The 27,120-nt window shown below is 42.1% G+C and overlaps 1 protein-coding gene across 50 annotated transcripts in view; it reads left to right on the top strand.

The window, feature by feature from the left end:
- The first annotated feature begins 1,077 nt into the window (after positions 1-1,077).
- The window catches only part of LOC115850451 (metabotropic glutamate receptor 7-like), a 151,950-nt gene continuing 125,907 nt past the window's right edge, over positions 1,078-27,120 (top strand). For 27 of the 50 annotated variants that reach the window (XM_070043498.1, XM_070043495.1, XM_070043484.1 and 24 more), the window contains exons 1-3: positions 1,078-1,929; positions 13,259-13,349; positions 15,771-15,832. In XM_070043498.1, coding sequence (XP_069899599.1) covers positions 1,411-1,929; positions 13,259-13,349; positions 15,771-15,832 — 672 coding nt within the window. In that variant the 5' untranslated portion in view covers positions 1,078-1,410. Of the gene's footprint in view, positions 1,930-6,581; positions 6,722-8,878; positions 8,943-11,066; positions 11,295-13,129; positions 13,350-14,254; positions 14,299-15,770; positions 15,833-20,420; positions 20,465-24,924; positions 25,054-27,120 lie in introns of those variants that run through there. The other 23 variants (XM_070043465.1, XM_070043474.1, XM_070043466.1 and 20 more) reach the window with 11 other exon arrangements.

Genomic DNA, 27,120 nt, shown 5'->3' with positions numbered 1-27,120 from the left:
GTAGGAACTAGGGCCACTTGTTGCTTTAATGGGCCAAGTTTGGGCTGGACCTGCAGGAGGGGACACCTTTGAAAAACAGCTTCCTAACTGCACTACAACCTGCTCTGGCATCCTGATCCCACTCCCCAAGCCCCCCAAATCTTCAGCCAGAAAAAAAAAAGAAGAATGGATCACTGGATCACTGGATCGATGGGGAGATTTCTGTCTGCTCCTCCTACTGCCACCTCTTTCTTGCTATTTCCTGCCCGAGGAAACCTGACATCAGCCCAAAAGCATCTCTGGAAATGGGTAGGAGGGAGCCTTACACCTGTCAGCGCCAGAGAAGAAAGTGCGCTCTGCAGAGTTCTCAGTTGTTCCATCTCTTGCGATGAAAGGAAGAAAAGGAGCGAATCCGCCACAGATTTACTGGAGACCAGGGTTACTTCATCCGGCTCCGGCCACAGTAACCCCTGAAGACCAAAGATGCATTTCCATTCCCAGCATTTCTTGTTGGCGTCTTTCCCTACAGGCTAGCCCAGTGCCTGGCCCCGGAGAAGTCTCTGCGTAAAGGTTCTTTAGGTCATAAATCAGGCTCCTGTGTGTATGTGTGTTTTTCTTAGGAAAAACTGGCACAGACGAATTAGCAGTAGAGACTGGGGTCTCCCTACTACCCTTCATGCTTGGCGGCATCACCTTCGACTACCTCGCATTCTCCCGGCGCTGACAGCCCCGGCTCCGGACCTCAGGGTTGGAAGCAGTCAGCCCCAGCTAGAACCGCCCTGTCCGGGGCTGATGCCACCCTGTGCCTAGAATGTGCGTGTGGGTGCAGGCGGGCGAGCGAGCGGCTGCTACAGTGAGACCGAAGCAGGAGCTCAGCCTTCGCCTGCGACCTGCAATCCCCAGATTCCCTGGGGACCTCGAAACTCCCAATCAGAGGTACTCCCCCCCCCCACAGCCGCACCCATTCCCTCCCCCCTTACCTCAGCACGCAGCCCCTCCCTGCGTGATGATGCAAAACGCTGGGGAGGGTGGGCGCTGGGAAGGGTGGGGAGAGCCTGAGAGCGAGCGAGGGTGGGAGGGAGTGGGCGGAGGAGGAGAGGGAGCCGAACGCGCATTTAAAGCGATAGCCATCCTCGCTCTCTCCCCAGTGCTGGGCTGTTGGAGAGCTCGAGCTGCAAGCCACCGAGCGCGAGCTCGAGCGCGGCGCGCTGGCCGGGGAACCCAAGAGCGCACGGCGCCCCAAGCTGGCAGGCGCCGCGGGACCCCCCACCCCACCCTCGCCGGCTGCCCTTCCCCGGGCGCCCCTACCCTCCTCGCCCGCAGGAGACCCTGGGCTTTCCCGGAGGAGCTCACCCCAAGGGGCCAGGACTCCGGCGAGCCCGCCACCGTCCCCTCGAGTGCCGCCGCCACCACCGCAGCCGCGGGAGCAGCATGGTCCAGCTGGGGAAGCTGCTCCGCGCCCTGACTTTGATGAAGTTTCCCTGCTGCGTGCTGGAGGTGCTTCTGTGCGCGCTGGCGGCGGCGGCTCGCGGCCAGGAGATGTACGCCCCGCACTCCATTCGGATCGAGGGGGACGTCACCCTCGGGGGGCTGTTTCCGGTGCACGCGAAGGGTCCCAGCGGAGTGCCCTGCGGCGACATCAAGAGGGAGAACGGGATCCACAGGCTGGAAGCGATGCTCTACGCCCTGGACCAGATCAACAGCGATCCCAACCTGCTGCCCAACGTGACGCTGGGAGCGCGGATCCTGGACACTTGTTCCAGGGACACTTATGCGCTCGAACAGTCGCTCACTTTCGTCCAGGCGCTCATCCAGAAGGACACCTCCGAAGTGCGCTGCACCAACGGCGAGCCTCCGGTTTTTGTCAATCCCGAGAAAGTAGTTGGAGTGACTGGGGCTTCGGGGAGTTCGGTCTCCATCATGGTAGCCAACATCCTGAGGCTTTTCCAGGTAGGGGGGCGCTCCCTCCGGGGCAGAGCGCGCCGTAGCTCCCCGCGCTCTTTATCCTGAAGGCTGGCTTGGACTCCAGGGGTGCGGGGTCTGGTCAGCCTTCGGTCATTTCCACCCTGGAGATCCTGCCGAGTCCCTCCCACCTCACCCGAGGAGGTACTTTCCCTGCTTGATTCATTTCCCTTCCATCTCTCCCCTGTCCGCGCTCCACTCCATTCGGCTTGACATTCTGGATTTATGGCCCCATTGACAAGAAACAGTCTCCGAAAAACAAGGTGATGATTTAAATGGGTTTTCATTAGAGTGAAATATGGTTCCAAAACAGGCTTGTAAAAGTGCCGGGCTCCTGTGAGAGCCACTTAGGCGCAAGGAATATGGAAGATGAGAAGACGCCTAGAAACTAGGCATTTCTCAACTCCCCAGCTTCCCTGCCCCAAGCCGCCCGACAAGCTGCAGCTGCCTTGGAAAATTTCGAGAAGAGCTTAGGGAGGCAGTTCTTAAACCGAAGGCTAGGTCTTCACCTACATTTGGACGTGAATTGCCCATTTCGCTCGGGTTGGATTTCCCGACCTGTAACCTGTCTCTGCGAGGGCATGGGGCGGAAGGCGTGGGGACTGTCCTCAAGCGGGGAGAAGCCACCGGCAGACGTGCCCCCAGGTGATTTGCTCTGGGCAGTTGTTTGCACCGTCTAAACTGCCTTTGCGATCCGGCCACTGGCAGGAGCCGGGCGATCAGCTTTCTACTCCTGCCAGCTCAGAGCCCGGAGGTGAGCTCATGCTAACTGCGAAACACAGTCGCTTTTTCTGCACTCACCCTGTGCCCATCCTTTCCCACGACCTCCCTAACGCAGCCCCCAACCCCAGTCCTGGGTTTTGAGGACGCTTCTCAGAGCCAGACAAGAAGGCGCCTGGAGGGAGGCAGTAGGGTGCGCTGAGCAAGGCCGGGCGGTCCTCTAGCTCCGGGTGCAGGCGGGCAACGGCGGAAGATGCGAGGACGGCGGATCGGGCCCGCTGAGCGGTGGGCGGTGCTGCAGTGCTCTCTCACCGCCTGCTCCCGCAGCCTCGGCCCCACGGCTCCTGTGCCGCCCTGGGGTATAGATGGATGGCTTCTGGATGAAGAAATTGAGTTTCAGGGTCTGCGTGACTATGGGTTCTCTTGTTTCTCTGTCTTTCTTCCTGTGTGTCTCTCTCCTTGTGTCTCTTTCTCCCTGCTTTTTTTTTTTTTTTTTGTCTCTCTGTTTTTATGTTCTCCCTTTCAATTTCTGCCTCTCTTTTCCTTCTCTACCCCTATCTCCAAGTTTTTTGTTCACCTCTGTCTTGAAGTGATCCTTTCCTAATGCACAGCTCTCTCCCTGCCTGGTAGGACCCAAGCTCAGTTAGTCCCTTCTCCAGATGTTCTGGCTGACCCTTATGCTCCCCGTAGCTAAAAAGTTGGCTCCCTCTCAAGTGCCTTTCCTGAAGCATGTTGGGTTTCTGGAGGGGACTCCTTGTGAGATTCAAGCTGTCACTACATCAGCACCCAGGGCTATGAAGTTTGTGTTTGTGCCAGAAGGAGGGGTGCCTGTCTAAAGCTGCAGCCTGGTATGGCCCCTCTGAGCCTCTGAGCATCCCTAGCACCTGTTGAGTATGCCACCTCTAGATGTTTGCAAGGCCAAAAGTGCTTCTGGGCAGCCTTCACTTTGAGGTAATGCTTTCAGGAAGAGCCTGGGTTGTTGTAAGCAAAACCCAGAAGCACTTCCTTTACCTCTGAGCTTAAGCTAGAGAACCTGAGGAGGCAGCGCTGCAGGGAAGATGAGGCCAGAGGTCACCTGAGAACCACAGGGGCAACTCACAGTATTTTTACTGAAGCTCTGGGGGTTGAAGGCACATTTGCTGTTTGACATTTTAAAAATTATTTTGGTGCCTTCACTTGGAGCTTGGGAGCTTGCAGATGGGCCTGCCTGTCGAAAAAAGAGTGAAATCTTAAAGTCAAGAGAGAGCTTGCCGACTAGGCTGAAGGATTGTGTTTGCTGAAAAAGATTCCAGGGGGAGCTGATTCCTTCTCTGGTGTGTGGATCTGAGGCACTTGCAAGAAAAGAGAACGCTTGCCTTATGCTTAGTTCCCCCGTTCCCTGGGCTGGGAAGGAAAGGAACTGAATGCCAGCATTAGCAGTGTGCGTTGGGACCAAAACCATTCAGAGAAAACACTGTCATTTTCCTCTAGTTTGCAAATTGCAGCTATTCATGTTGGAATGAACAGCTGAGGGAAAAGAGCCCCCAGTTTTCACCTGCATTTATTGAGAAGAGGCTGGTAGTAGGAGGGATGCACCAACTTGTAGCTTGTGCTGCAAGCTGGATATAAGCTTGGTGTGAGCATCCTGGTTAACCACTGCCCATGTTCAAATATACAGAGATAGATTCCAACAATCTCTTCCAGTAGCCTTATTTTTGCGTGTGATCTTAGAAGCTCCTGGCATGTAAGTCCAGTCCCCAGCTTCCCAGCCTCTGTAAACCTGCAAAATGAATAGAGAGAATAGTGGGACACAGACCCATTGTTCAAAGACACAGTCACTTTAGGGAAAGAGGAAAAGAACGGGTAGGTGAATCTTCTCTGGGATTGCAGGGTTCAGCTCAATGAAGACTGTCCTGTATAAAAGAAACTCCTCTAAATGGTTGAATTCTTAGCTCTCCAGAGATTTGAGTTTTCTTTTCCCCAGTCCCTGTGGGTTGCTGTGGGGAATGTGCCAAACCTATCATTTGAGATAAAAATTTATGGTGAGGTAAGCTTCTAGGCTGGGGGAAGGAAGACTTAGTGACTGAAATGGGGGATGCTAAGCACTGGGGGGCAGGAAGGAACAAGGAGCTAGTAATGGATGTAACAAATGCTGCAGCTGCCGGCAAAGCCTGGATTGAACTTCCTTCCTGAAAATGAGGACCCGGGCAAGAATGACCACTCAGATGTAAACAGTGTCTCTGACTGGGAATTCTCATCTGCCTGCCGGTGGGCCAGAGCTGAGCAAGTCCTTTCTCTCCTCTGTATGCACACTGAATTGGTTAGTAAGTGACACGTCAGAGGACAGGAATCATATTCAGTGGATCTTTCAAATCCAGGAGTTTGAGGCTAATGAAATTAGTGTGTGGCCAGGGCTCTGCCAACTAGAATTAAGTCACTGCAGCCACCCTGCAATGCATTTTCAGCCTGAAGGGAGCATCAGGGAGGAATTTCGGGAGATTTGTTTCTGAGCCTGTACAAAATAATACTCTCCTAATGCTAAGAAAGATTAAATGTAAATTAATATTGACTACGAGTAACATATTTAAAAAATAATCGCCGAGTGGGGGATGGCTTAAAGTGGAGAGATTATATAATATGGTGTCCAAAGAATAAACCTCCTCTGACCACTGTTTCATGGGCTATAAGTAAGATCTATTACAATGGAAAGTAATGGGAACGTTTTTATTCAAGGCTTCTCTGCTATTGACTTGAGAGCAAACACTCTGAGAGTATAAATTACTCTTGCTATGTGCTGACTCTGAATGAACAATATTTCATGTGCAGTGACATGGTCTAAGCTATAGACTTGGAATTGAATGGCATCTGTTTCCATTGTTTTGTTCTCTCGAGAGCAACTAATAGAAAAAAGTGGTCAATTTGACCCTTGTGGGAGCGTGTTGCAAATCTAAACCTGTGTCCCTCATACCATAAATGAAATACATTTGTAAATTTGTAAGTGTTTTCCTTCTGTTCATTGATGCTTGAGTATAATCTCAAACTTTGGGAGCAACATTTTATACATAAGTACTTGGTTTTCTTCCTTTCTTCTTTCTCTTTCTCCTCTCTCTCTCTCTCTCTCTCTTTCTCCATCTTATGTAATTGGATAGAACTGGGCACCTAGGATGATGTGGTGTTACTATAGTGGGATTTAAAAAAAAAAAAAAACAACTCTAACTTACCCTTTTAAAAATTTCATAAATACAGGTGTCAGTGTCATTTGGAATAGTCTCTATAACAATTTCTGTCTCCACATTTACTGTGTTTCAGCAAATTTACCTAACAGATGGTGAGTGGGCAATTTTTAAAGGGGCATTTCTTAAAAGAGCGGAGAGGGAAGGAATAGAGACAGGCACATACTATATTTGAAGTTACCTCCACGTGTATTTTATGTATGTATACCCATACAATTAAGAAGTCTTGGATGTTTTATCTTCAAGAATAATTCAGATAATGGATTACTTGAGTATCATAAACATTTAGGGTTTAACAGATTTGTTACATATAGACGTTGTATCATGGATTTAAAAGACCATAGCCAGCGGGCAGCGGCGGGCGGAGCGACCGAGGGGTGGCGCGGGCTGGGCGGCTGGTACGGGGGTCCGTGCTTCTTCGCGGTGGAGGGCTGGGGTTCGCCGGAGACGCCGGGTTGCTCCGCGTTGCCAGGTTACCGAGCGCGTGCCCCGCGCCCGCTCTTCCGCCCGGGCCGCCCTCGGCGCCGCCTGAGCCGCGGTGCGGGCTGCGCGGGGCGCCGCTTCCGCGGAAGCCTGGGTCGGGCGCTGCGTGCGGGACTCTCGTCGCTCGTGGACGGGGCGCGAGCGCGCGGGGGACGTAGGACGCCGACCTGGGCCTCCCCGGCGCTCCGGCTCCGCTCAGGGCGCCCGCTCAGGGGCCTCCGGCGCGAGGCCCCCTATGTGGTCAAGATGGCGGCGCCCAGGCGGGCCGCGCCGAGGTGAGCTGGAGCCGGGCCCGGAGAGGGGCGAGTCTGCCACGCCGAGGACTTGGACCCCGGGCTGGTCTCCCGTCTCCCGGGGAGCGGCGGGTGAGTGGGCGCGGCCGCGCGTAGGTCCCTCTCGTGGGGTGGTCAGCTCTCCGTGCGTCCGCAGGCTTCTGTCGTCTGATAGTCAGATCTGGGGTGGCCCAGGTTGGAGGCGAGGGTGCTTGATTGGGGAAACCTGAGGGGTTTAAGGACTCTATTGGGATCGTTTCAGACCCCAGCAAGAAGCTGAGCAAGTTTCCTCCTGACTCTCTTCCCGGCTAAGTTTTCTCCCTTCTCTGAAGGCGCCAGCTTTTCTGAATCACCTTGTTACCCGGGGGGATACAGTTGGTGGTTCTGACCGTGGAACGTAGGACCCGGCGCGGGGAAGCCTGAGCTGGTTCTAGTTACTTTGTTTGCAAAGCACTCGTCTTGTCTTTGGAATCTTTGTGTATGTAACCAACGTTGGGAAGAGCCAGCGTTTTCTCCTCCAAAACACTGCGAGGGGTAACTTTATACGTAAGAAACAAGTGGGCGTTCACATCCATCTCTTTTCCAACCACTGAGTTTTGGTTGTGTTTCCTTTCTTTAAGTTTGTCTCGTTCTGAAGTGATAACAAAAAAAACAAACAAAAAAAAGACCATAGCCAATTACACAAAGTATACTCTAGTCTCAGTCCTGCCATTAGTTAGCTTAAGTCATTTAATTTTTCTAGGCCTCATTTTTCTCATGTGATGTTTTTTCTTTGAAAAAGTAAAGTTTCTAGAAGTCTCTAATCTCTGTGTCATAGTTCAGCTTGGAGAAAACCTGTTCTTATCCAAACTCCATGACATTGTATTTCCAGCTCCAACTTTGGACTTTGAGTGAGTTGGGGGCAACTTTTTAAGGATATTTTCACACAGCCTTTTTAGTTAATATCAGTCTAGCTGACTTGTCATACTCAGACTTTCTCCCATATTCTTTTACCAGTGTGTTCCTTAGTCATATATATAAAGACTGTTGTGGGAAAAATGACCTCCTGGGTCAGCTTACTGCATGGTCATCGACACAGGGCAGGGAGTAAGATTCTGTGGATTTTACAGAAGCAGATACAGGTTTCATTATCCATGTCCTCTCCCCTTTCATCTTACGAAAACAGCAGGCTTTTCTTGGAGAACTGCCAGATAATGCCATCCTGCCTCCTCACGGGCCCCGGGGATGAGTCGCCCAGGGACTGAACTCCAGTAAAGCAGGTGATTGGCTCATGGGTAGGCATCTGACCTCGGCTAAGTCTATCAGACTCCTCCCCAGGACTTTTGTCTCAGAGAGAAATGGAAGAATTGTCTTTTCTCTCTGGAATTTCTAAGCTGGGGAGATATGACTCTGGGACTCCCAGTGACCATCCAGCACAAGAAGAGACTTTCTGTAAAATAAAGTCTTGCAGAGGTAAGCAGGGCTGAGCGATGGAGAGAGAGCTGGAACCCTGCTGATACTCTGGAACTTCCAGATCCAACTGTATCTGAATATGGCTGCATCCCTGAATTTCTAGTACTTGTTTGTTGAGGTTGTTGTTGTTGTTGGGTTTTTGTTTGTAAATTTCCTTTGACTATTTTGAATTTGTTTTCAGTAATGTGCATTTGAAAGCATCATAGCTAAAAGAGCTAATTTCCTACATTAATGTCAGGTTTGCTGACTGGCATTCCTTAAGTGAAAAATCATATCCGCTATTTTCTTTAAATAAAATCCTTCTAGCTCAGGTCTGAGATATTCAAAAATCTGCCTTCTACCCCCCCCCCTTTCCAACATTTACTATATCACCTTGAAGCATTTGTGACCACATCTTTCCCATCTAGACGCAGTTGAGAGAGAGAGCAAATACTTCTGATATAAACTGCAACCTCTACGCCTCCTACCTGGAAGCTTTAGAACATACTTGATTCTTGTCATTAAAGCAAATCTTTTGTTGTTGTCTCCAGGGCACAGAAGCATTTTCATGGCATAATGGAGTACAAAGTACATTAAGCCTAACTCTACTTCTCACCCTCTTTTACTTTAAATAGGCAGAAAAGAACAATCTCAAACACATTTTCCCAACAAATAAAATACATATACGATTATGTTTAGAAGACGTTTATGCAACATATAGTTAGACTGATTAATTAATGGACCTTTCGCCAATTGGCACAGTAAATATATATGTTCAATGTGCTTAATTAAAAAGAAGACAATAACATATTTTTACAGGTTAATTATCTGAGAAGAGTATTGTGCCAGCACACTTGATACTACAGTATTTCATGTTTGACAGGTAATCTTCTTTCAATTATATTTACTGCTAAATGTTTCTTGGATCAAGCTATTAAATTACAAGGTCAAAAGTAAAATGATATGAAATTACAATGATAAAGGGACACATATCCCACTTTATGAGAATAGAAGTTCTAATTTCTTTTCAATACTACTAGTAGTGACCACAGTACTAATTTGAGCCCTTACTATGAGCCACTGTGCCCATATACATTTAGTTCTTACAGTAGTTCTGCAAAGGGCATATAATAATCCACACTGTAAAGCTGAAGAAAGTGCTTCTCATAGCTGAAAGTCACATAGCTGGTGAGTGGCAAAGTCTAGATTCAAACTTAAGTCGTCTGACAATGCCCAGGTTGTTGACCACTATGTACACTGCTCAGTTGTTGCACCAATAAAGAAGTGCTTGAAATAATTATAGATTTGCCTACCCTGAAACTGCAGTGATTTAAAGACATCAAAGTTGCCAGTTGCTTAACCACATCTACTTACAGTAAGAAATTACATTTTATTTCATTTCTAAAACAAGATTAATTCTGCAGGCCCATCGAAACTTGAGCACACAAATCCTACCTGCAAATGAAAGATGCTTGTTTTCCATTATTCAACAGATGGCCCTGTACAGAGGCAATAAATATATAGTAGAATTTTCATTCAAATAAATGAGAAGAGAGGTTTCTTCTTGTCCTGATTCAGTGCCCATCATTATGGATTATGATGGCTCTTCCCAAACTTTACTTCAGTCACTCCACTCTTTCTACAAAACTCCAGTAATGGAATCCATCATTCAGATATATGTGCAAAGCGAAAGGACTGTATTAATACAGTTGCTGAAAGTCACGTTGATAGAGCACAGGAAATACATCCTAATAAATGCAACATTAATGTTTGTGTGGGCCTTGGAGTGAGGGGTAGAAGAATTTTCAGTTTAATGGAACATTTTGCCTCTTGCTATGAAAGTGTGGCTTAATAGTCTTGTAATTGGTCATTTACAGAATCCTCCATCTCTGGGTTTCATGCTTTCTTTACTCTGCAGCTGTTGATTCCTTCTCTTGTTCTGGATGGAGGATAGCAACGAAGCCACTTCAAAGGGCTCAGCCTGCCTTTTTGTGTTATTGTTTAGATGAAGATATTTCCATTTATTAAAGCACCCTATTTAAACATTTTTATCATGTTTCAAACTTGACTGTGTTCTGAAGGTATGAGCACAGGCAGACATAATGGGGGATGTTTTCCAGGAGAGAACATACCCTTATCAAAGGAATTATCAGAATTTTCATGTATGGATTGAGAATCAAATTCTGGAGTTAGATCTGAATTTAAATTCATACTCACAACTTATTACCAGTCTCATCTTGATCAAACGGTTACCACACTTCTCATCAATTTCCTTATCTTTGAAAGCGGAATAAGAGAAGTATGCCTGGTGGAGTTACACATAAAGCTCATCTGATAGAATATTCATAAGGATTTTGCACAAAATATACATGGAAATATTTTAGCACCGAGTTTAGCATGCGATTCGTCTTCAATACATTTAAGAGCTATTATTTTATTATTATTATGCTATCATTAAATATCACTATTACTTAAATGTCATTATTGCTAAAATTGCTGTAAAACTACCGCAATAACACATGATGAATTCCCCTCTTCTGTTTCCTTTGTTTAAATGGAAAATATGTATATAAATCTAGACAGAGAACACTTTAGTGATCCTATTCAGTGGAGTGAGAATTTCCATGGCACTGATTAAAACAAATCCTGAATTGCATGGACTTAAGATAGCAGAGAGGGGCTTCCCTGGTGGCGCAGTGGTTGAGAGTTTGTGAGCTGATCTGGGAAGATCCCACATGCTGCGGAGCGGCTGGGCCTGTGAGCCATGGCTGCTGAGCCTGCGCGTCCGGAGCCTGTGCTCTGCAACGGGAGAGGCCGCAACAGTGAGAGGCCTGCGTACCGCAAAGAAAAAAAAAAAAAAAAAGATAGCAGAGCGGCTAAGAGATTTGAAGTTAGACATCCCCAAGTGTGAATTCTACTGTGACCCTCTTCTAGCTCTAGAACCTTGAAGAAGTTGCTTAAACTTTCTGAGCTTTACTACTAGTTTCCTCATCTGTATCTTTTTCAGGACTGTTTATCAAGCATCTTCCTGTTCTCTATGCTTGGACGTATCAATGAATAAATTAGACAAGAGCCTTTGCCTGCGTGCTTTCTCCCTCCTTACACTCTCGTGTGGAAACGGATGTTATAAATAAATTCTATGCTTTGTCACAAGTTGATGGGTGCTACGGGATAAGGAAAAGGATGTGAAGCTCCCTGAAGAGGCTTGGGTTGGGAGTGCTGGAGGAGTGTACAGGTAGGTTCTGATTTTAAATAGGGTAGTCAGGGTGGATTTTATAAGTTGACATTTGAGCAAAGACTTGAAGTGAGGGAGTTGTCAGAATGTATGATGGGGAGACCACTCCCTGGGAGCAAGAATAACCAGTCCCAAAACTCTAAGGCAGAAATATGCCGGGCAGCTTGGAGGAATATCAAGGAGGCCACCCTGGCTGACTTAGCCAGTGGGGAGGAAGAGACAGCAGGAGGGCTGGAGGTCGGATATGTGATGGGATGGATTGGGTAAGTCCTGGGAGGCCATCACATGCATTGTGTCTTTTACTCTAAATGTAGGCAGCCAGGGGCAGGATTTTAGCCAAGGTGTGGCATGAACTGTCTCTTGTTTGAAAAGCGTAACTCTATCTGTGGCCTTGAGGATGTGGGGAGAGAGTGGAGTCAGGGAGAATCTCGGGAGGTGGCTACAGGATCCTCGAGGTCTATGTTGGTGGCCTGCACCAGGCTGCTAGCGGCTGGTAATTCTCAGAAGTGGCACATTGGGAAGGTTGTGACAGCATTTCGTGGTAGATTGAATGCAAGAATGGAAAGGAAGAGGGGGTCAAGGGTGAATTCGAGATTTAGGGCCTGGGGAACTGGAAAGGTGTGGTTACTGTCGCCTAAGATGGAAAAAGTTTGGGGTAGAGCATGTTTGGGGGATTAAAGACCAGTTTTGGAGGTTTAAGATTTGAGATGTTTTCGTGACGTCCAAGTAGAGATGCTGAGTACACAGTTGGATACACAAGTCTGCAGTTCTGAAGAAAGGTCTAAACTAGAGATACACTTTAATACAATGGAGATATTAAGAATAATTACATGGAAGCGCTGTTTTAAAGATAAAATGAAGTAATGCAATTAGCACTCTGTCTTCTCAAAACATTTAATAACTGTTAGCTAAAATAATTACCTGAAATGAAAAAATACCTATAGTTTGTTTTGTTGTTTGCAGTAAAAGTGAATAAAATGTCACAATTATTTTAATAGTATTTGTGACACAGTAGTTTTAGTTAAGACACCATGACTACAAACATTTACAGTAAACCTTTCAGTCTCCTACTTTTCACTCTGATAGGGTACTTGGAACCATATTTTGTAAGGTTTAAGTTAGTTGTCATAGGGTACCTCTTTAATTAGAAGTAATTCTGAACTGTCTAGTTCCATGCAGTTTTATATACATATATGTATAATTATTATTTTATGATTTATCAAACTCAGTTGAAAATTTGCATCAGTGATATACATTAGAATTTAAGCATTTACCCAGGTATTCAAGGAAAAAAATGTACTTGTCTTGTAATTTCCATAGGGGTACTTACTTTCACATCTTCCCTTCACTTTGCAATTGAAAACATGGCAGGGGAAGTATTATCTTACTGGTCTTTGAGTTTCCCTTAGCTATCTGCAAGTCCTTAAACAGCCTTTGTGGCTTAACCAAAATTCTCTTCCATCTTCATTCCGCTAACAGATATTGGTCTAAGCATGTACTTATACTAAAAAATGCATGACCACGTTGTCTCTACACATCTATAATTTTATGATAACACTATCATTATGTAAGCTGTACTTTAATTGTAATTATAACAGATTTTATGTCAACACACATCCATTTCTAGTGTTCATCTGGTGTTCAAGGGGAGAGCAGCATGTCGTAAATTTTATCAAAATATAACATCTGAAGAATAGAACAGAGGGTAATTGTGTAATTCTGTATTCACTCTAATTAAGTTCAGTGGAGTTGGCATAATAGAATTAAGATGGAAAAAAAAAAAGACATCGAGATACCATGGCTCCCTCTCCTAACACACCCTTTTCGTATCCGAGAGCAGAGACTCAGCACCTTTCTGTACAGAAATGGAGACAGGAAGAGGCCAGAGGATGAATGACAGGCACGAATGAGGTGGAACTTTGAAGAGCAACATGGAAATGAAATACTTCTTTTGTATTTGGTAGGTGGGGAAAATGTACCAGCGTGTATGCCTACTGGGACCACGTTTTCCAGAACAGTTAAGCCCAGTGTCAACTATGCTGTCCCACCTTCCTCGTAAGTAGGAACATACTGTTACTTGAATCTTTGCTTCCTGTTTCTTGATACCTGGTTGAGAAGATTATCACAGGAACTGCATCTTCTTAGCAAATACACTGTTTTGAAATGATTGACACTTACTGAAGAGTGGCAACTCCAAGCTTGCTCTCTCTTGATCTTGGACTATTTAAGTCTGGAGTGCAGGAGTGGGTTATGGGGAAAGACCATTGGAATTCTTATGTCTTCAGCATAATGGTTATAGCATAATGGTTAGGAGTGTAGGTGCTGGTTCAAATCTCTGCTTTCCACTTGCTAACCATATGAGCTTGGGCAATTTACCTGATTACCTGAACCTCAATACTCCTGCCTATAAAATGATGTTAATAATATTTCATCCCCATAGACTTGTTTTCAATGTTAAAATGAAGTCACTTACACCAAGCACTTAATACAGTGCCTAGAGCAGTGTAAAGTCTATTATTATTACTATTACTACTACTACTACTATTATTATTATTACTGTCACGATGCCAGGTGCTATTTTTCCTATGCCTTATTCCATTATCTTCTGCCCTGTCCCCCCATTTCTGTCTTGTTTCTGTACAAGGGTAGGTTTGTCACAGAGCATTTTCTTTCCCTAGTGTCTGACTCTTAGTCATCAAGGTGACTGGTCCACGACCTGGCATTCATTGCTGCTCATTGAAGCAACCCATTTTGAGAAGGGGAGTTGGATATTGATGCCAAGTTGGGTCAAGGAGAGAGAATTTTCTCTCTTCTGCACTCAGCTAAGTGAAATATTCAGGCCTCAGGAGGAGAATCAGGCAAAGGGCAACATGCTTAATTTCATACCTTAGTGATTAAGAACAAGTCAGACAGGCTGGATTTGAACTCATTTCCATCATGTACTGACAACAGGATCTTAGGTGCTTTTGTAACCCGTCTGAGGCTCAGTCAACATCTGAAAGAGACGAATAACATTATCAGGACCTAGCATATAGCCTCGTTGTAATAAGTGAGTAAATCCTTTTAAAACGTTCAGCACGTTGTTTGGCATATAAACACTTAATAAAATTTAGCTTCTTTGACTACTACCGCTGCTAATATTATTAAGTAGCTGAGCAGATCCGAGGCCCATTTTTTTCTTAGATTGCACATAATCATTTGGACAACCAGCTCACATTGATCAACCGTTGCTTATATATAAACCCCCATGAACCCAAAGGTGCTTTAACTCTCTCCCAGTCAGAGCCTGTTCTGGGGGCAGAAGCAGCACCGGCACTACCCCCGTCATCTTTGCCTTTATTGTCACTACACTCGCCTGCCGTACTGAGCACTTTCTGTTTGCCAGGCGCCAAATTTAGCCCTGCGTATGCACTATATCATGTAGTTCTCACACTCAGGTGGGAGACATTATCATCATCCCCAATTTTCAGATAAAGACGCCGAGGTGTTGGAAAGGTAAGAAACTTGACCCACAGCAAGAGATGGAGCCGGAGTATTCAAACCCTTCTCTCTGACCTCAAGAACCCTTAAATATTAGCATACTACTACATGACATCCTGGTAAGAAAATCTGCTTCCAGCCACTCTGGTGAGAGTAGAAATGATTCTCAGTCCCCACATTCCTCTATTGCCCATGCCACCCTAGCCTCAGGACTAGGGGGGAAAGGAAGTGATCTCTTCAAAGAGCAGCCAAAGGGAACCTACTCCCTTCTGCCTTTTCGTAATCAACTAACCAATATTTTATTTCCTTCTTAAGAGTCCCCACATGTTCCTTTTGGTACTTAGCTTGGCCTTTTAGAATTCTGACATTCTGTACATGACTCATCCACTGTATTTCATGTTAATTTATTGAGGTCAAGTATAGGGTCTTACTCATCCTGAAGTCCAGTTATCCCCTGTCACATCTAACTCTGTTCTTTTCTTCTTGTAGGACATCTGCAGGTATTTATTTGAATTTTGTTGAATTGTTCTCATCAATAGTACATTAGAAGTTATACAGAAAGTGCCTTCTTATAAGGAAAACCATCTAAATAGATTTCTAGCTCTTTACTTTTTATAGCACTATTGTAGAGATTATAGATCTCCAGGTAATATTTTTTAGATTGAGTTCTTCATATCATCTTATTTTTACATATAATGATAAATCTGAATTTTCTCTATCAAACCTCCGAGACTTCACTGGCTTGTAACTTAGCTTGTTGATTATGTGTTGTTGACTTTTCCATTTACAATGATATTTGATCCTGGTAAGGATGGGGCTGGGTGGGAAGGTACATCTTAGGGCCATAAATTGGTTTTGTAGAGAACTAACGTAAAGATCTAAAGTCTCATATTTCTGCAGAACTCATGAAGCATTTTATTATAATTCCATTCATTCAGGGAGTATAAAACCATTTTCAAATTGTTATTCCTAATTTGTTCATCTTCTCTTCCTTAGTCTTAGTGAGAAGAGAGCAGGCTGAATGGAAGAAAGTCATTATGACCACTGGGGCCACTAAGGTAGGCATCAGTCCCAGAGTTTTGTTTTCATCTCTCCGCTATTAATATTGGCTAATGTCTTGAGTGCTTACTTGGTGCAAATTACTTAGCCGACCATGGCAAATGGGTTGTGTCATTTCATCCCCTGATAGTCATACAATTAATGTATGTATTATTATGATATCCCATAATGCATACATGGAACAGAGCCTCAGAAGTAGTTATTTGCTCACGAAAATATGGTAGATGTGGAATTTGGACTCAGGTCTGATAGACTCCTAAATCACTCCTAGTGATTTTTACCACTAAATTAAAGTTGTATACCTCTGGAGAGTAGAAAGTTTCTAAAATTTCCTCAACGCTAACGTTTTATAATTAAATTTTTGTCTGATGGCAAGCTTAACAGTTAAGATGGGTAGGAAGGAATGCCAGCCGTTGAATGGAATTTCCCTCAAATAAGCCTGTTTTATGACACCAGTTCACTCATTCATTCACTCAGCATGTATTGAATGTTTGCTCTGTGCAAAGGCATTTTAGGCATCACAGTGGAGTGAGCGCCCCTTCCATAGACTCTCCTGCGGCACTCAGAGAAGTCTTGGACTGGTTTGCCTGTTATGGAATGGGGCTTGGTGATAGAAGCCTGGTTTGTCCTCCACTGATAAAACTAAGACATACTCATATTAGTTTATAGGCGTCTTGAAGCCGTGGGATAGTAACACACATGAATCTTACCATTTTTGCCTGGGATTAATGATATAAAGGCTTTGGATTTGGGTATGGAAAATGGGTGCAATTATGGGCGTGTTGGTTCTACATATATATGGACATCACGTGTCATCAGCCTGCAGCTACCTGCCATTCCTCACTACTCCTTCTTTTCACAAACCAAACAAGTACCTTCTTATCTCTCCTGTGGATAAGCTCTTGACAGTGGCACTAGGGCCTCCCTCAATAAGTACATCATTGGCTAAACCAGTGGTTTCTCAGATATGCTCATTGAACAACCCTTAAGGTGGATTGACATTCCACTGCCTAGAATAGAATATGGTGTTCTTTAGGAATCGGGGGGAAAAAATAGGCCACCAGATGTACTTTCTTTAATTTAAATTGTATATCTATCTATCTATCTATCTATCTATCTATCTATATATATATGAACAATTGTTATATATGTGTATGTATACTTGTTCATATATATGAATGATTTAAAATTGAAGAGATATATATATACACACACATATATATATATGTATATTTAAATTTTGGCTTCTGTTAGCAAGTAGTAAATTAAATTATTAGCAGATCCATACTGCAGGGAAATAACCAATCAGATTTCATTCAATAGCTTGCTTTTTTGTAGATTTATGGTTGTGATTTTATATTTGCAGGTATGTTCGCTGAAGAAAATATTTCTACCACTTTACACAAAATTAAATTCATTTAATACCAATGCGGCATGTCTCAAATGTCTTAATACAGTTTTAGTCTTTAATCGCATCAGAAGTATGAAATTAGAAACATACCCCAAAATCATTTGAAGATATAATTACTTTCATTTCCCTTATACTTTTGAGACTTTTGAAAAATAAGTATTTAGTTGTACTTATCTCTTTCTGTCTAAGGATAGCAAACACTGAAACACAGTTCTTTTTAAAAGTCAATATTAAAAATATATTGTCCAAGATGATAAAGCAATTATATTCCAATAAAGATGTTAAAAAAAAATATATTGTCCAAGATGATCAAAACTAAGGAAGTGGCAAAGAAATTCAAAAATTTAAACTTTCAAAGGGTGCTTTTTTTGTGAATGTGTAGTACTTGTTCTTCTGAAGGAATTAATCTTTTTAAAAATTTAATTAACTTATTTTTTATTGAAGTATACTTGGTTTACAGCGTTGTGTTAATTACTGCTGTACAGCAAAGTGACTCTGTTATACATATGTATATACATTCTTTTTCATATTCTTTTCCATTATGGTTTATCACAGGATATTGAATATAGTTCCCTGTGCTATATAGTAGGACCTTGTTGTTTAGCCAATCTATATATACCAGTTTGCATCTGCTAATCCCAAACTCCCAGTTCATCCCTCTCCCACCTGCTTCCCCCTTGGCAGCCACCAGTCTATTCTCTATGCCTCTGATTCTGTTTCTGTTTCATAGATAGGTTCATTTGTGTCATATTTTAGATTCCACATATAAGTGGTATCATGGTATTTGTCTTTCTCTTTCTGACTTACTTTGCTTAGTATGATAATCTCTAGCTGCATCCATGTTGCTGCTGCAAATGGCATTATTTCATTCTTTTTTTATGGCTGAGTAGTATTTCATTGTATATATGTACCACATCGTCTTTATCCATTCATCTGTTGATGGACATTTAGGTTGTTTCCATGTCTTGGCTATTGTGAATATTGCTGCTGTGAAGATCAGGGTGAATGTGTCTTTTTGAATTATAGTTTGGTCTGGATATACGCCCAGGAGTGGGATTGCTGGATCATATGGTAGGTCTATTTTTAGTTTTCTGAGGAACCTCCATACTGTTTTCCACAGTGGCTGCACCAACTTACATTCCCACCAGCAGTGTTGTAGGAGGGTTCCCTTTTCTGCACACCCTCTCCAGCATATGTTATTTGTAGACTTTTTAATGATGGCCATTCTGACTGGTGTGAGGTGGTACCTCATGGTAGTTTTGATTTGCATTTCTTTAATAATTGGCAGTGTTGAGCATCTTTTCATGTGCCTATTGGCCATCTGTATTTCTTCTTTGGAGAAATGTCTCTTTAAGTCTTCTGCCTATTTTTTTGATTGGGTTGTTTGCTTTTATTGTCATCAAGTTGTATGAGCTGTTTGTATATTTTGGAAATTAAGCCCTTGCTGGTCGCATCATTTGCAAATATTTTCTCCCATTCTCTAGGTTGTCTTTTCATTTTGTTTATGGTTTCCTTTGCTGTGCAAAAGCTTGTAAGTTTGATTCGGTCCCCTTTCTTTATTTTCATTTTTATTTCTATTGTCTTGGGAGACTGACCTAAGAAAACATTGGTATGATTTATGTCAGAGAATATTTTGCCTGTGTTCTCTTCTAGAAGTTTTATGGTGTCATGTCTTATGTTTAAGTCTTTAAGACATTTTGAGTTTATTTTCGTGTATGGTGAAAGGATGTGTTCTAACTTCACTGGTTTATATAAGGCTGTCCAACTTTACCAACACCACTTGCGGAAGAGACTGTCTCTTTAACTGAGGTGTGTGGGTTTATTTCTGGGCTCTGTATTCTGTTCCATTGATCCATATGTCTGTTTTTGTGCCAATACCACGCTGTTTTGATTACTGTGACTTTGGAGTACTGTCTGAGTCTGGGGTGGCTATGCCTCCAACGTTGTTCTTTTTCTTCAGGATTGCTTTGGCAATTGTGGGTCTTTTATGGTTCTGTATGAATTTTAGGATTATTTGTTCTAATTGCGTGAAAAATGTCATGGGTAATTTGATAGGGATCGCATTAAATCTGTAGATTGCTTTGGGTAGTATGAGCATTTTAACAATACTAATTCCTCCAACCCAAGAACATGAGATGTCTTTCCATTTCTTTGAATCATCTTCACTTTCCTTTATTAATGTCTTACAGTTGTCAGCGTATAAGTCTTTTGCTTTCTTGGTGAGGTTTATTCCTAAGTATTTTATTTTTGGGGTTGTGATTTTAAAAGGCATTGTTTTTTTACATTCCCTTTCCGATATTTCATTGTTGGTATAAAGAAATGCAACCAATTTCTGTATGTTAATCTTGTATTCTGCTACCTTGCTGAATTCGTTTATCAGTTGTAGTAGTTTTCATGTAGAGTCTTTAGGGTTTTCTCTATATAGTATCATATCATCTGCATCTAATGACAATTTTACCTCTTCCTGAAGGAATTAATCTTGAAGTTCTACTAAGACTTTTGGGATACCTGTTTTAATGAGCCACTACTTCCTGCCTGAGATTGCACTATGCACCAGAGATTCTAGAATTAGCATAATAAAACTAATAATGCAAACAACAGCAACAAATCTTCACGAACCTTCCTTGCAAGGAAGTAGAGTCCACTGGAAAAACAGACAAGTGAAACACACATTCAAAATGGCAGTGATTCTCAAACATTTATGTGCTGAAAAATCATGCAATTACTAGACCCCTTCTCCAGCTGGTCAGGTGTAAGGTCCTGTAACTCTGTTTTTGGTGAATGCCTCCAGTAGAGTCTGAGACAGATGTTCTCAGTTGTCGTCAACCTTTAGTGTGCATCAGATTTGCCTGAGAATATTGTTAAAACACAGATTGCTGGGCTCCAGTGCCAGAGTTCTAACCAGTTCCCAGGTGTGGCTGATATTGCTGGCCCAGGGACCACATTTTGAGAACCACCTTTCAAAACTCTGCAGTATGCGGTTGTGTGTGTTGTGAATGAGACGGGCCCAGAGAACCAAAGGAGGGCAAAGGGACTCTGCCCTAAATTAGTCAAAGGTAACAATAGCAGCTGGAATTGATTGACCCAAGAAAAACTTATAAGAACTTTACCTGCATTTGCTCATTTAATCCTTTCAGTAAGGTACATAGGTGCTACTTAGTGTTCCTCTTTTACAGGGGTGTCCAGAGAAGGTAACTACTTTGCCCACGTCCTAAACTGGTAAGTAACAGATTAAGAATTCAAGTCTAGGAAGTCTGATTCCAGAGCCCACACCTCTACCCTTTCTGCATGTAGAGAGGAGTAAAGGGTTGTCAGTGAAGCCTTCCTGGGGGCCCTGGCCTCTGAGTGTAGATAGAAGGATGAGTGGACATAAAGATCATTATTTGTGTGTGGTGGGGGTAGGGGAGGAAGTATGAGGGCTTCCAGAAGAGCCCGCCCTCCCCATACATCTGCTGTAAGCAAGTCTGATGATCAGGAGTCCGGAACATGAGTATGACTATGGCATACTGAGAAGGGTTCTAGAACCCTGAGGTTAGAGTTCTGGATCAGTTAGTAGGTAACAGAAGGTGAATGAGTGATATTTACCTTACTTTCCACGGGTAGCAGGAAGTTTAGAGATAGTCCCTCTAGCGTTAGTCCAGCTGCTGAAGGGCATCACCAGGGGACTGGGTTGCTTCACTCTTCCAGCTTCCACATCTCTAGCACGTCCACATAGCTTCAAAGTGACCCCAGAATCTCCAATAGTGTTCCAACAATTTGGGCAGGAAGAAAGAAAAGGAAAAAAAAAAGAAATTAAGTAAGAAAAAAAAGGAAGTGTCTAACTCAGAGAGCAAATTTTTTACCACAGATGGTCAGCAGACTTGCACTTAGATCTCATCAGCTCGGATTTTAAACTGGCCACCTTAGCCTTAAGGATAATGGGGTCTCCTAAACCAGGGCTCTGTTAGTAAGGAATAAGGAGAGAGTGGTACTGATTAGCAGTGCCTGCTGTCCCAAACAAATATTATCCCCAAACTATTTTTTTTTATCCTATATTTTACTTTAAAGAATGGAGGGGAAACATTATGTATCTGTAAATAGCCTTTTAGAAAGGGTACAATTATATAGTTATACAACCCCCTGGAGGGCTCCTTTCTTCTAAAATCTCTTTAAAAACTGTTCAAGGTTAAGGACATTTTTATCTTAATTTAGTAACTTGCAGTCGATTATCTTGGAATGACATCCTCTCTCTGCAGATGTTCTGTCAGGCTTTAGAAAATTCTAGAAGTGGACAGAGAAGTGTTATGGTACATGTATTTGCAATATGCACGTCTTTGAAATGAAATCCATTTAGGGACCAAAAGGCATTTCATGTCTTTGCTATACATTTTCACATATTTGCCTTTCCAGAATTCCTTTGAGCAAATCTGTTAGATGTAACCCATCCGTTTCTCCCATCTGAATTCTTTATTACTAAACATTCTTCAGTATGCTCTCACTCCCCTCTGTCAAAGGCGTTTCTCTGGGTCCTCACCCTTCTCATCTCATATGTGAATGCGTATCTTAAACTGAAGCAACAGTCTGCTATGACTTCTCCATAACTTGAAGAACCCGTCTTTGTGGGAAAAAAAGTAGACTGACTAACTTAAAAGGTAAAATGCGCGCAATGTTTCTGAGAATTAAAAACTAAGATAAAAACATAAGCAATGGAAAAAACTTACAGTGGATCCTTTTCAAAGACTATTTTACAGAGAAGGCAACTGAGGTTTAAAGAAAAAATGCGTTAGTTAAACACTAAATAATGAACCTTAAACCTCAGTGGAGCAACACATGGACAGTTCATTTCTCACTCACTCAGGAGTGTAGTATGGACTTTGGTGGTCTGAGGGTCAGTTTTCTGCTCAGTTATTCAGGGACCCACCACCTTCATCAAGTGGCTCTACGTTTGTCCTAAAAAGGAAAGGAGAGAGGAAGCTGCAAGCTACAATTATCAACTCGTTATCCTTCAGACATAAACTCTTCAGGTCACCTCTGGTCACATTCTTTGGGATAGAACCATCCCCAGATGCAAGCGGAGATGGAGAATGTTGTTCCTATCTTGGTCCTAGTGATGCCTCTACAGGCTGGAGGAGCTGATTAAAGTGTAGTCAACAGCTCGTTGTTTCTGCCACAATGAGTGATTAGCCTAAGACTGTGGATTAATTATGTGTGTGTGTCACATATACATATAATACACACAAACATATATATGTGTGTGTATATATACATTTTTTAGCATGAGTTGACACATGGGGCTTCTGCCGTATCAAAAGAGTACAAACGGCCTCTTGTTGCTTTTTCTTAATTGAAGTTGACCACTACTATCTATTTCCCTTCATTTTGCTATCTCCCCCCCGCCCCCGCGCCTTTCAGTATTATATGAAAATTCTGAAAGAAAGAATTTCAAAGTTTCCAGTGCTTTTAAAGGTAATAGAATACTCAGACCTTAACAATTTTCCTGTGTGAAACGTTTGCCAGACTAAAATAGTTAACTTATGAAAAGTAAATTTAGATTGATACAAAAGAGAAAATAAGCTGATTTTTTTTTTTTTTTACACAAATACCCTGAGCCAGGGTGGAAAATAAATGGAAAACTGGAGGAATTTAGATCCTTTTGTTGTAAATTTAAATATTTTTAATTGTAAAAATAATACAGGCTCATTGCAGAAACTCCAAAATTGAAAGGATTTAAAGAAAAAAGGAAAAATAACTCAAAATCCCATTTCTGATAAATCATCTCTGTAACATTTTTGAGGGTATCTTTTGAAACTTTTTTGTGACGGGGTGCATATAAATACAATGCAAGTATAAAATACCTTTAATTATTATATCAAACTACAAAACAGTTCTATAACATTTCTATTTAGTAATATAAGTATGATTACTCATCACCTAATAAAAATCTGCAGCATCATTTTTAATGGTTGAACAGCATTCCATTATTTATTTAACCAGTCCCTACTGTTCAACATTTAGATTATTCCTGTTTTGCTTTGCTAAACAATGAGACAAGCATCCTTGTTCATATGTGTTTGAGCATTTGTTTATTTCCTTAGAATGGACTTCTAGAACTTGAATGGCTGGTTGTCAGTTCTGGTACATACTGACATATTGTCTTCCAGAAAGGTTACCGTGCTTTTTATTTCTACCAAGAATTTAACATCCAGTGTGGTTTCTTACACACACTCATCAGTACCAGTATTATCAATATCAATACCAGTATTATCAAGTTTTTTAAAACTTTGTCATTCTAGTCAGTAAAATATGACACCTGAATTATTTTATTTGTATTTCTTTGATAATAATAGCAAGGTTGAACATATTTTCATATCTTTATTGGCTGTTAATACTTTTTAGTTTGTGACTTTATGACATCCATTTTTCATCGATGTATAACAACCTTTTATATATCAGTGTGTTTATTTTGTTGTTTGTTGTCAATGCAATTTTTTTCTCTTTATTAATTTTTATTTTGTGTGTGTTGAACTTCTTTAATACTGTCAAGTCTATTCAAAAACCCTTTAATGAACACAACAAATGTGGAAAATCAGTCATTCTCCTGCATTTTGTAATCAATTTATTTCCTTTTGGGCAGTATGGAAATGTAAGTTCTTATTTCATCTTATGGTTGGAAAGAATCTGTTCCCTCGGAAAGGGATTATAGTCTCCATGATGCAGTAATGGGAGATTTTATAGGGTAGGCAGGGTCTACAGAAGAAAAAACCCTAAATCACACTCCATTGGTGGTTGCCTTATTTATAAAAATGGCATTTGAGGTTGTGTGACTGCCATTAGGCAAGCAAAATTAATTTTTAGCATGAAGTACTCCTATCAGCAAGAACAGCCTAGGATAGGCTAGCAGTAAGAAGTGAGGGGTTATGGGATTGGGGCATAGCCTCTGTTTCCTCCAATGCAGCTGGAAATTTAAACTCTGGGGCTCCTGCTTGATCCAATCAGCCCAGCTAGTATGTGTTGCCAGGTAGGGTGAATAGACTCAGAAGTACAAGAGCTCATCCTTGGTCCCCTCTGGAAATGAGCAGAGAATACTGTGTCAAGCAGAGGTGATCAGTCCATGGTCTGGAGACTTGGATCTCCTCACATAGTCCTTAAAGTCAGGGTGAGACAAAATGCCAATACAAATTATATTGATGACAGTATCAATGAGGTGACATTGAGTCCTTTGACCTAACGTGTGTCTGCAGTATGCCATCCATTAGTAAATGGGCAAAGCCATTTGACAGATCTATCTGATACAATGAATGAATCTGACACTCATATTTTGAAAAACTGAAACTGTATCCATTTGTCAAGAACAGTGGCTACTTGTTCTGCTTTATTCCCCCTGGTAGAACTAGGTAACATTGCAGGCAGTAAGACGTTCCGGCATTTCACCCTGGAGTAGCCCCAAAACTGAAGAAGCTGTCTTATCAGTAGTTAGCTCCTTGTCACCAAGAATATTAAAGTAGATTTGTATGATTAGCAAATTAAAGAGACTGTAGTGCCTACCGCTACTGTATTCACTAAGGCACCCAAGTTATTCTAAAGAAATCCTAATAATACATTAGGACCGTTTTGAATATTTTTATTCGACTAGCCGTAATCTTCTAGTTATAACATCCATCACCATTTTGACCACTGAAACTTGGCCTTCTTTTCTTACAGCCTAGCCCTGTGGTCTTGGGCTAATCAGTAACCTGCTTAGATACAATTTTCTTCTCTATGAAATAGAAACAACATTATATGCTTTGAAGGACTGCAGGAAGATGAGCTGTAATGTTTATCAAGTGCCTAGTAAGTAGCCTGGCCCATAATAAATACTTGGCTAATTGTAGATGTTAGTTTCATTTTTAGTTTCATTTCCAAACATTGCTCTTTACTTTTGGAACTCTAAAATTTGTTTTGAGAGTGGAGGACTTGTTGTTTGGATTCCTCCAACACTCTCTGTATATTCTGTACTTCTATCCCTACATCATTTATATTAATGGAATAAATGATCTTTGGTCTGGTGATTCCAAGGTGACGAGGAGCTAAGTGGAGGTTCAGTATACACCTGGAAGTATGGATTTTCATGCCCAGTGCAAATGTGGGAAAGGCATTATTCCCACATTATAAAGGGGGTAAAGACCTCCAACTTGAGGAGACTGTGGGTTGAGAGATGAGAGATTTACAGGTACTGTGTTTATCCTACAGGGTACCACAGGGGCTTTTATGTTCTGTAGCAAGAATTTGCACCTTATACCCTTGTAGTTAGAAGTAAAGCATACCACATAACTAATATCTAGTAAGCATTAGAGTTAGAATAAATACCATTTATTTAACGTTTCCTTTGTGTTAAGCATTTTACAGTTACAACATATGGATGGATACTATATTGTAATGGTTAAGAGTGTAGTTTTTTGAGCTGGATAATCCTGGATTGGAGTCTCATCTTTATTACCTCTTTTTTTTTCTGTTTTATTGAGGTATAATTGACAAAATTGTAAGATAGTCAAAGAGTATATCATGATGATTTGATATACATATGCGTTGCAAAAGGATCCTTCCCATCACGTTAATTAATACATCTAACAGCTCATGACACCTTTTTCCTTTTTTTCTTTTTTTGGTGAGAACACTTAAGTTCTATTCTCTCAGAAAATGTTAGTTATACAATACAGTATTATTGACTGTAGTAACTATGTTATACAGTAGCTCCTCAGACCTTATTCATCCTGCAGCCGAAAGTTTGTACCCTTTTACCAGTCTTCCCCTCTTTTCCCCACCCACACCCCAGCCCCTGGCAACCAGTTTTCTACTCTTGTTTCTATGAGTGTGGCTTTTTTTCTTTTTAGATTCCATATATAAATGATATCATTCGTATTTATCCTGTCTGGCTTATTTCATCAGCATAATGCACTCCTGTTTCATCTATATTATCACAAATGAAAGGATCTCCTTCATTTTTTTAAGGCTGAATAATATTCCATTACCTCTTAAATGAGTGACTTTTGGTACATTGTTTACACTTTCTAAGCCTCAGGGTTTCTTTTCTTCTGTAAAAAAAAGTATATGTATGTGTATATATATATATATATATATATATATATATATATATATATACACTAACAGGTTATTTTCTGATATGTGGAATGTTTGTTGAATCAACAAATAATTAGTTGAGATCATAAATGTGACACTTAGCACTGTATTAACATTTATTAATACTCTCCCTGTTAATTTCTACAATAAATTGTATAATAAGTAACAATAATAATAGTACTACTAGTAGTTTTAGAAAATGCATAGGATGTGCCAGGCATCATATACTGTACTACCCTTCTTCATGTGTACCACAACTTACATGTGGATATCATCTTCCTCGTTGTTTCCTTTAAAGAAAATTGAAGCTCAGCAAGATTGAGTAGCTTGCTCCAGATGTGAACTCAGGTCTGATTCACTCCACATATAGGTTCTTAATGACTCCGTGTCTTTAATTCCGCATCTGCATTTGTTTGTTGTTGTTGTTTTTAACTTTCCAAGCATCTGATCTGAAATTCCTTTCTCTTTGGGGAATTTTCCACTTTGTGGGTCTTGGTGAGAAACAGAGCCTTCCTCTCGTTATACAAGCTGAACATGTCAGATACACTGTTTACTCACATGCTCAGTCTCCCTTACAGATGGAAAACAGTCGGGCGACCTCGGGTTGGCCAACTGCACCCCTCTCTTGGATTTTGAATGACAAATAAATGATGTAAAGAAGCAAGGCCAGCAGTGCTGGGTCAACCTCCTGTTTCCTGTTCCTGCTTGGTAGCAAGGCCAGCTGGGACTTACAACATCACTTTGGCCTGATCCTATAATTGCAATAGCATAGCCTTGGCT

The sequence above is a fragment of the Globicephala melas genome, chromosome 1 (assembly GCF_963455315.2).
Source record: "Globicephala melas chromosome 1, mGloMel1.2, whole genome shotgun sequence".
Lineage (NCBI taxonomy): Eukaryota > Metazoa > Chordata > Mammalia > Artiodactyla > Delphinidae > Globicephala > Globicephala melas.
The sequence above is the reverse complement of the archived record's forward strand: the minus strand, read 5'-3'. Positions and strand labels throughout refer to the sequence as shown.